The 11152-nt window shown below is 32.7% G+C and overlaps 1 protein-coding gene across 3 annotated transcripts; it reads right to left on the minus strand.

The window, feature by feature from the left end:
* Positions 1–4028: 4028 nt before the first annotated feature.
* On the minus strand, positions 4029–10830 carry LOC134281010 (protein prune homolog 2-like). Of its 3 annotated transcripts, none has more exons than XM_062763465.1 (8): positions 10692–10830; positions 8377–8535; positions 7685–7787; positions 7287–7418; positions 6943–7029; positions 6064–6162; positions 5531–5652; positions 4029–5085 (listed from the first exon to the last, which is right to left on the minus strand). In XM_062763465.1, exons 2-8 carry the CDS (start codon positions 8429–8431, stop codon positions 4898–4900), a joined length of 786 nt encoding a protein of 261 aa, XP_062619449.1. In that variant the 5' UTR covers positions 8432–8535; positions 10692–10830; the 3' UTR covers positions 4029–4897. The 3 variants fall into 3 exon arrangements, with proteins under 3 accessions (XP_062619449.1, XP_062619448.1, XP_062619450.1); XM_062763464.1 differs by lacking the exon at positions 10692–10830 and adding an exon at positions 8688–8743; XM_062763466.1 differs by lacking the exon at positions 10692–10830 and adding an exon at positions 8688–8739 and having other exon boundaries at positions 4963–5090.
* Positions 10831–11152: the final 322 nt, after the last annotated feature.

Here is an 11152-nt window from a genome sequence, read left to right on the forward strand (position 1 = left end):
CCCCTGGTTTCGTAGCATATGCATACTTTCTTAAAACTAACGCAACTAGACTGTAATGTGTTGAAAAATACAAGTTGCATATGCATTTTCATGTTTGTTTTTTTTTATAGATGTCGCATTCATCATATTTTTTTTCCTTTTGAGTACTGAATATTGTGCCGAAGAGGTAACTGCAGAATCTTTACAAGGTTTATTTCAGATTTATAGCACTATATTTACATTTAGTGTATTTCCTCATGAAATCCATTAGAAATCCACGACGTTCAAATTTCTATAACACACGCGAAACCTTGTCACCTTGTGAATACACAGTAGGAACTATATGCATTTTAAATACTCTAGGAACACCCAAACGTAGATTGTTTTATTTCAATCCAATTAAAAACAATAACCCTAAAAAATTAACGTAAAAATTAACGTAATGTGCGTTAGGAATTTGTCATTTTTTTCCTCGCAATGCTTGTTTGCGTAATTTAACTTTGCAATGTCATTTAACGTCATTTGACGTCACAAACGGCTCTTACATCTATTAACCACGGCTATTTTGAAGGGCGCTAAATTCACATTAAAGATTGACGAAATACGCAATTATGAAGAAGGAAAATTAGAAAATGTAAATATAAGCATTGAATTTATATTTTGGGATGTCTCTGGTCCTATAACACACCTGGCCGTGCCGACAAATATTATCATACCGCGCTAACGCGCGGTATTCAATTTGTCGGCACGGCCAGGTGTGTTATAGGACCGAAGACTCTCAAAAGAAGAATTCAATGCTTAAATGAACGATTTGTAGTCTGGAATATTATAAGATTTACTAACTGTACTATTTTTCATGTATTATACCCAAGAATATTATATAAACATATATACTTACAGTATTGCGTATTATTATATTTTTTTTATGTGCATGTACCTATTTGATGATAACGAATGACGACACGCTCGAGGTGCTACATCATATGGTACAAAAACTATAATCAAAGTAAAAGGAGTGTACCAAAAGGACTACGTAAACATCTCCATGACGCTATAAGTACCTTAAAAGATAAACGTAAAACCACTTGTGAACTGTGCAAATTAAAGTGAAAATATTGTGAATTGTTAGAGGCGTTGAGGAATCGGTGACTTCGATTTAACTTACGAACAGTGAATATTACGAACAGTTGTTGTGTATTAAAAGTAAAGGTACATAGTGAGATGTTCTAGCTTTAACGATTATTTTCAATTGTATTTATGATATTGTCAAGGAAAGTCATGTAACGATGTATATTGGGCACTAATATTTTTTTTATTATAAATTTGGAGCACCAATTTTTTTATGGGTGAGGAAGTAATTAATTTAGAATTTTTATATTATTCACATTTTCGTTGTAATTTAATAATATCTATTAGTTTTAAGTGTGTAATTTTAATACCCAATGCATGATCATATTTGAAATCACTTGATTTTATAACTGACAAATTGTAAAAATATTTCGTATCCCTTCTTTACAAATTGTTTATTTGGACCAGGCGGTTGAGTAGTAAAGTCAATCACTATAAATAGATCAAATATTTCATGTAGGTGGTCAGTGTTCTCAGGAGAAAACAATGTTGATTTTTGTCAAACTTAATTATTGACTTTGAACAGGTCTTAAATTGAATTAATGAAATACAAAATTCCAAATTTGACAGAGGTTAATTCTTAATTAGAATTACGAAAACACTGATCACACGATGACCACATGCGTTCACGTCATATGGGTACTGAAAAAGTTAACAAGTTGTTAAATTGTAATGAACCCCGATTCTGGGAGATATAATGGCCGTGTTTTGAATTACAACTTGTTTTCTTTTAAGGCACGTACATGTATATCCAATCATCTTTATATTAATTATAATTATGTACTATTTTAAAAGTTAACGCAACTAGACTGTAATGTGTTGACAAAAAATGTTATTTATATTTCTTCAAAAGGTTTTGTAAAGTTAATTATTTTATTGTAATTTGAGTTGCGGTTTCTTTAAAATAAAATTGTAAAGTCTTATAACTTGTTTTCTTTTAAAGGCAAAAAATTACATATGCTGAATACAAGTTGAGCAATCCACCCTCAATAGCTAAACGGGTATAAACAATACCAAAACAACAATAATTTTATAAAATATATACGGTGCGTAAATATGATGTGCAAGATGTCTCCTCCAATATTGTGAATGACCTCTGGGAGAAGAGTTCTGTATTTTTTTATACAGTGAAAAAAGCATTATTTTGAACATTTTCTTCTCTGCATGCTCTTGAATCACAGCCACTTGTTTCGGAAATAAATTTTTAACTCATACATGTGTAGTATAATAATAACTCTATTATTAATATTCTATTGGTTAAAGATTTATTTTTGAAGCAAGTGGTTGTGTCTTAATTGAGTGGTGAGAACATAAAATAAATAAATAGTTATGATGAGTAAAACTGTAATATTCATGGCTCCTAGGTAGAAGGTTTGCAGTTAGGAGGTGGTACGGGTCAGGGGGTATAGATACGCATTAATTCTTTGAAAATTATACGTCTCCGTTCTTGAGTATGAAATGCGTATTATCAAAAATTGTTTGTTGCTTTATGTTCTTATTAAATTTTGAAAGCAAAAACTACATACATGTAGTACTTATTTTATAGCCTTAGTCCATGAACTTTTTGATAACCCCTCGTATCTGTTTAATTTTCAGTACATGATACGTGGCATTTACCCCCAGGAAAGATGTTCAAACACAATGCAGTATATCAGTGAACAGAAATCACTCTTCACCAGTCTTGTTTCTTCCATTCAGAACATGTAGATGTACATGTAATATGTAGATAATGGGTTCCAATTTATTTATGTTGGCATTCTGAAACACGGATAATACTTAGATCTATTACAAACTTAGCAATATACTGTAAATTTCTGGTTTTCAGAATTCATATATCTAAGGGCAGATCACTCTAACTGCAGAAAGATACCACAGAATCAGAGCTCTTTAGTGTGCAGTGTAGACAGGGTTCTTAATATTTTTCTCGGATTTCCATCCTACGTTTGGGCATGATCATCACTGAACAGACATAAATTTGTCAAAATGCGCATCTGGTGCATCAAAATTGGTACCATATATGATTTACATAAATAAGGAAAATCGACGATACACAAATTTTTCGAAATGTTAACGTGAAAGTATTAGTTTCAACTTAGCCTCAGATTTAATGGAATTGAATGAATAACAAATATTTACAGTGTATTCTCAACACAATCAACCCCTGAAAATATCAAGTGTTCAGGTGCCTTGGAGGAGTAAGCATCCCCTGTCAACCAGTCAGCTCAGGTGTGTTAAAAACAAACTGAGGGGCAAATTACCTGAATTTCACATTCAATAGTCCTGGAATGAGAGAAAACAAAGCTAAAATATTAGTATGAGTATCACTCTTTGGTAAAAAAAAAAAAGGAGTTTTAAGGCCTTTTCTGTGTAAATTTTCCCTCAATTTATCTTGCTATTACTATATAGTAATTCACATTATAATTTAATATTTATTAGATGTCTTTAGAGAGATCATTACTTCAAAGACAAAATTTCATATGAATAATCAGAGAAGATGGTGTATCCCAATTTTTTAAAAAGTAAAAACAATCACCTTCTTTGAAATTTAAAAACACTGACATGTAAAATTTCTATTGTGATTTATTAAAATATCTTAATAATTACAAAACAAGAAAACTGTAACAAGTTATCTCTTCTTGAAATCGTATAACATTTTTCAGCAGGACAAATGATACGCAGCACTTAATAGGAATAAGGAATTTACAACATTTTATCAAAAACATTGGCATTACCTCATAAATACATATAATTAGTTAGAAATACTAATATTGAGGTTACAATGCACATATACATGTACTGGTATACATGAGGCAAAAAATTACAATGATTGTGAAAAACAATTCTTCTGTTTTATTAACTATATGGCATCTGCATTTAGATTGTCAGTAGGTTATGTTATAAAGAAAACATTGGTTGCTCTTCAAGAAAGAAGCAGAAAATTCACACACATATATTTCCTTTTCATATATTCATGGATCACTGTTGTACAAACATGCAAATATCTAAGAAAGAAATTAAATCAAGTGTAAATATATTTGTAATATCCCACGAACAGCAGCGGCGGTTCATGGCAACATATATCTGCAATTAAAACATGATTATAAAATCTGGCAAATATTGATTGCACTAGTTTTAATTTCAGAATTACATTTTTTAGATACATACATGTAAATAAAAAATAAAATAAATCACAAATTACACAGAATAAGAAAATCACATCTAGTACAAAACTGAATGTTCAAATGACAATGAACAACTAAACAAATATCTGCTTAAATAAAGCACAGACAGTAAAAATGGAGAGTGTTTTATATAGAAAGAAGCAGATTGATTTAAAGAACACCAATCATATGTATGAACAAGATGGTCATGTACAACTGAAACAAAATCCTCTTGACAATATTACATACATAGAGGGCTTACTCACACAGCCAGCTTACATTTTTTTCTTCCTTCAACAGTATTAATCTCTGAACGAGCAAATAACGTGTACAAAATGACAATCAAAACAAAAGTTTAATAGGGATCAAGGTTAAGAATTTTTCTGTAATTAAGTAAAACTCAACAGAAATGGCCTTAAGCACATTTTATTCTCAGAAGTCAAGTGTTTCATCTCCCGTGCAAAATTTACAGGGTATAGAATTGAATCTTTAATAATTAATAAAATTTATGTTTCAGCTTTGGAGACTTAATTTATCCATGTTTGGAGATCCCTAACTAATCCACACAATTTACTCAAGGGGGAGAATTTAAGGGTAGTCAAGTTTAGTGGGGTCCCATTGTACAAGGTTTATTTTCTCCTAAAGAATCCTTTAAGCCCCCTCCCTTTTGATGCAGCCTTTGCGTCCTGCTTCCTCTGTTTTTCCTCCTCTTTCTTTTTCCTTTTTTCTTCTTTCTTTCTCTCCCTCTCTTTCTTCTTTTCTTCCTTTTCATTGTCAAACTCCTCTAGAAAATTAGGATTTTGCTCCAACATGACTTCTATTCTGTTAAAAAATTTACAAATTTACTCTATTACCTTGTAGGGAATGGAAATATTATTTTGTTGACAGAGGCCTATCAACAGATCAATCGAGACGTCAAGTTTGGAGTTAGATCTGATAATCTGTAATACCGCTCTTCAGATCAAGTTACTGTTATAATGATCAATTCTGTCCTCTATTTGGAGATATTAGCCTGTTTAAGATATTTAGAGATACTTATCGGCTGGAGATTTTAAAAGATACTTTCCTGGTAGAAATATTTAGAGATTCTTTCTTGCAAAAGATATTAAAGATACTTCTCTCAACTTAAATGATTTAGTAGATATCTGCCTGCTCTGTGTGTCTGCTCTGGGATAGATATGCTGCTCGGCTTTATCAGGATATTTATAGATACTTGCCTAATATGCTGTTTGGCTTGCCTTAGGATATTTGGATATACTTGCCTGCTGTGATAAATGTGCTGTGTGTGGCTGCTCTGGGATTAGGAAGGGAGGTAAGGGGTTCAGGAGAGTGAGAGATAGGGGAGGTAACTTTAGCCTGGTGCTGTATTATTCTATCATCGTACCTAAACAAAACAATATGACATTAAATTATTCACAATAAATACACTAGCAGCAAATAATAAAGCAGTTATAAAATACAGGAAATGATAAATTTATGATTTTTTAAAATTTCAGACACTCTTCTTTTCATGTAAACTTACCAAGATGAATAGCAATTAATTATAAACTAGCAAGAATGCAGTGAAGTCTTATTGCTATTGAAATAATATAGCAGTGAGATTTAGGGTTGTGTTTAAAGTCTCAAAGCTGTGAAAAAATAGTAGTTCTACAAATCAATTTGTTTTCAACACATATAATTTTTTCAAACACTGATTTTCTGATTTTCTATACATTCTCAAGTTTAGCACCTACATTTGATCCACTCCCCATTCATTAATTTATGTTTGATCCCCTCCTTTGGATCCCATACTTACTGTTGAACTTGTTCTGGGACAGAAATATACTCCATAGGAATGATCTGACCTAGTTCTGACAGCGACCGCACAAACCGCAGCTTGGAGGAAAATTTGGCACTGGAGAAAAAACAAACCAGATATTGTAATTTTTACTGTACAATGTTATCCTAATAATTTTGATTATATATGGTCATAAATGTGCAATATTTTCTTGACAATTTCAATCTGGACAGGGCCATGTAGTTCAATATTCATCACTCTCCAGCAAGGTGTGGGTCAATAGTGTGATGAACATGAATCACTCAATTTTTGTGACACCTTATTTTTGCATGATATTCATTAACTTTTTATTATAAAAACAAAATTTTCACAAACTGTGGTTATTAACTGCTACAAGGATGAAATCTTTGTGAGCACATTTTCTCAGGTAATTATACAAAAATAAAATTCTCACAAATGAAAAGTGATTTTAACGCGGCCGAGTCAAATTCGAGTGTGCATGACTTTGCACAGCTTATCAATTTCATGCAGTCATTTGTGCAACAGTAATCATTTGATTTTTTAATCTTAAATCAATAAATATAAAAGTAAAAATTATCTTTCAAAAAATAATTAAAATCCCTAGGGCAGAAATAATTAGACTTGGTCTCGTTAAGTAATAACAATGATGCAGTTGTGCCCTGATGATAAGGTGATGTTCACTTTCTCTCCATCATACTATCCCACCATCATCATCATCACATTGTTGTGCCATTTGCTATAGCCCTAGCCTTGCAATGCATCATGATTGCTGCACCCCTGCTATCGTGTCAAAGATCACAGAGGTTTTGCTTGATAGTGCCATAGTGAACTACATGGCCCTATTGGGCTTCAATAGATTTGCCAATGAGAGTATACCTGATAAATGGTCTGGTCATCATGACTATAGTTCTTAACCACAGAGTGGGATGAATCAGCATTAAGGACTTCAGATTCTTCCTCAATCTTAAAGGAAAATTACACATTTTATATCATTTTAACAAACATAGTAATGCCTAAGGCATGCAACTTTTCTTTTTGTGAATTTTATGAGAAAGTTTGTAATTTACAGTTCAGTTATATACAGAGAAAACTTCTTTATTTAAATTTTTTTTTTAACTTGTGGTTGAAATACTTTTAAACTGAGGAAAAATATAATGATCATTACAAAGTCTTTCTAAAACATTTTCAATTTCTAGCTTGAATATTGAAAGACCCCTGACCTTCTGTCAATCATCTGGTAACATTTTTTTAGCCAACCAAAGCTTGGCATCTGTCGCCGTGGTGTGGCTCCATGGAAATAAACAATCATGTAGTCCTCGGCAACCAGGGTCTCCAAGGTACTTATCACATACCTGGAATTTTTTTTTTTTATAAAGATCAATGAATTTCACAAGAAAACGTTCACTCTAAAAAATGATCAATAACCTTTTTAACTGTATAATCAAATAATGTGCAATAACTATAAAACAAAATACTAATACGTCCTTTAAAAGAATTTTTAAAACCTTCCATGCGTATAGAAAGATAGCTCTTTGATGATACATTCTTTACAACTGAATTTAATAAAAGTTACTTTATCATATGGATTAGACAAGTTTTACTGTTCATGCATACTTACATAAATAAATTATCCATCACATACTGATAATCTTTCCTACTGTGGTCTGGTAAGTAACATCCCGAGAAAATAATAATGGCATTCAGTCCCTCTCCATAGTAACCTTAAAAAGTTAATACACATTTGTATGGATTAGCATTAGCAATAAAAAATATAAATACAACAATACATGTACTAAAATGATTATTCAAACAGTGATTTATGGCTGAAATACCCAGTATACTGAAATATGTTTCCAAGACAATTTCTGATAGAAAGCAGACCAAAACAGCAGTTGATTGCATCATGACTTATCAAGTCACAAAAGGAGAATGGTATTGACATCTAACATGTTTATTAATAAGAGTTATTTCCCTTTGTTGGGATGATCTGAGGTCACCTGTTGCTAGATACATCCAACAATAACAGTACATGTAGCACCTTTATAGGACAGTACATGTATATACATGTATGACAAATGAAATATATATATGTACATATTCATTGTTTTCCACATTGCCCCATACTATGCCAGTAAAGGAATTATGGTACAAAATTGTTAAACTGTGTAAGGTTTAATGAATATATATACAGGTAACTTACTAAGGATGCAAGATATGCTGGCAAAAGGGATAATCTTTGACAATGTGAAAGTCCTTGTGACCTATGACCTATTATTGAAATACAGTATTTACTTTGCACTTGGACCATACCTCCATGAGAGAGGACCCTTTTATATGGCTCAATGACCTTCAGGTCAATCTTCATCTGTTTTCCTCCGATCTCCACCCCCTTCCAGAGTTTAGACTCGCGGTATTCATCCCGAGCAGAGAATTCAGGGAGTGGATCCGACCGTTTGATAGGTGTATCATCTGGAAAGACAAAAAAAAATAAAACTACATTCAACAACTTACTTGTGTTATCTTTTCCATAAATATCATCTACATTGAACACTAACAAATTTTTTTTCCCCCAACTTCTAAAATTAAATTTTTAAAACACCCAGACTTTTATAAAAGCTTACCGGCCATGTCAAATATAAACTACTTATTAATAGGGAACAAGGAAGCTAAATAACATATTATTATTTCCTCCTTCTAAAGTTTATAAAACTACTTGTGTTTACCTTTTTTAGGAATACACAGGGTGCAGTAGCCATCAACTAATGACAGGCTTTATTTAACAATAAAAGATATGGGCAAATAGTCACGCATTTTAAATGTTGGGTCATGCTCAGTCAATATATTTAAATGAAGAGCAAAGGTCTAAGTTCAAACAATTGAATGGAAGACTTAATTTTTTAAAGAAATTTAGACAAAAAGGTCAAATTATGAATAGATATTTGAAAAGATAGAACCATAAACCATTTAAAGAAGGAAAAATTATTCTGGACATATACACACATCATTTAAATGATGGATAGATTGAAGGATGGATACTGCTAATCTTATACTGTAAACCAACTTTTATTTCAATTACTTTATTTCGCGATTTGCCATGGGTAAACTAGTTCACGACGATTAATTTTGGCGATCACGCCTATGTAGGTTCTCTTGTTAGTAGACAGATAGACTATAATGACCGGTTCGCGGCGAGAAATATTCGCGATGACGAGGCTCTCGCGAACTTCGCGAAATTTCTCGCACGCGATTAAAAGTTGTTTTACAGTAATTGTTCAAAGTATTCCAATGCAGGTTAATCCATTGCACACTTGTGGACTGAGATAGTGCAGATAAAATGCTTTGTCTACGGATACAGCAAACAACATCAGGTGCCACAGGGTTTAATTGAACCAGTAATCTTTGAACATGCAACTATATCTAAGCCAAGCCTTTATTACCCCTGTGCTCCATGACTTAAGGGGATGAAGGATATATGGTCATGTGACTCAGTTGAATTACGTCATAATCTCTATAAAATATGTACAAAACGAGATTGAAACCACAGTACTAGTATAATTTTTTTACTGTTAGTTTGCGTTCACCATCTAGTACAAACATATCTGAAAACATTTAAAATTTCTTGCAAAATATTATCAAATTACGGAAATGATTAATCCACCCTTCCGTTTCCCTACACTGCGCGTCCAGCGCGCCGTTGACGTCATAGTGGATCTCTTAGTACAGTAAGATCATACATGGTTAAAACGGGTAGTATAAGATCATAAAAACGGGCCATATGGTCTGTAAATTGTTGGGTATTTTGTGAATTTCAGACTGCAAAAACTATTTTTACATGGTTTTTGACAGAAATGTTCTGTGGGTGTGGCTAATTTCGCTTATTTAAGAAATGTGTGACGTCATAGTTGAGTTTTCCCGTACTCAAGAAATGTAAACAAGACACGTTTTTCTCATGATCGTGTCTCGTTTAACTTTGCCCCTTGTGCAATATTGAGTTCAGCTTCACCAATCGATATTTTTACAGTTAATCAATACAATGACGAAATTAAACTTTGACGTAAATTTTCAAATATTGAATGATAGGATTTTTTGCAAATTAATTTTTTTATTGTTTAAGTTGTCTTAAAAAGTTCGTAAATTTCCGTCTCCACGTGCAGTGTTACAAAAGAATCTTGCTGTTTCGAATTTTTAACCTTATTCATACCCTAAAATATTTTAAAAGACACATTGCCGCGGGCATGTTTTTTATCTATGCTGAAAAAATTCAATTATCGACCGAGTTATGGACCCAGAAACACGGAGAATAAAAACTCCGCTCAGACACTGTGGGGTGTGGTATTTATCATTCAATATCTCTGAAAATAAGTCAAGAAACCTATTGATATGTCTGCTTTATAGTATGTGGGACATACTAAATAAGATATATAAAAAATATGAAAAAAATTAAATGACAGGTATTTTTTCAGCTAAAGGTCCTTCATCCCCTTAAAGTACGCAGGTAATGTTCTCCTGTGTGTACAGCAATGAGACTGATAAAACACACTTACTTTCTCACTCAAAACCATCAGACTCAGTATATGTTACTGTACACAATTCTGACAGACAGACAGACAGATATACAAACTTACTCTCCCACTCCAGACCGTCGGCTCAATCCGCCCCGTCATCGTCTAGATCGTCACTCAGGATGTTAAAGTTAGCCGTGATCTTCTTCTTGGGGTGGGCGCTCAGCAGGGAAGGCCGCACTGTAGAAAAAATCATAATGTCAGCCAAGTAATAAATAAAAGTGTAAAATCTATTGTGACAGTGTTTGTTTTTTTTTAATTCTGATAACAAGGGCTGCACTGCAATTTAAAGTAGTGTAATATCTGTAAGGAAGTCAACAAATTACTCACAATACATTTGGAAGTACATGTGGCTTCAGATGGCTTTTACTTATTTAAAAACATTGCTCTTTTTCCAAAAATGTAATGGCCTTCCCAATCCCTGGCCCTCCATTTTGTACAACAACTAATATAACTAGTGCTAATTGTAACGGGAACCGTTACAGATGTTCCCCAAACGCTCCCCAACTCCCTCCAGAACCCCC

The sequence above is a fragment of the Saccostrea cucullata genome, unplaced genomic scaffold (assembly GCF_032062105.1).
Source record: "Saccostrea cucullata isolate Sc308-1 unplaced genomic scaffold, CSIRO_AGI_Scuc_v1 ctg5607, whole genome shotgun sequence".
Lineage (NCBI taxonomy): Eukaryota > Metazoa > Mollusca > Bivalvia > Ostreida > Ostreidae > Saccostrea > Saccostrea cuccullata.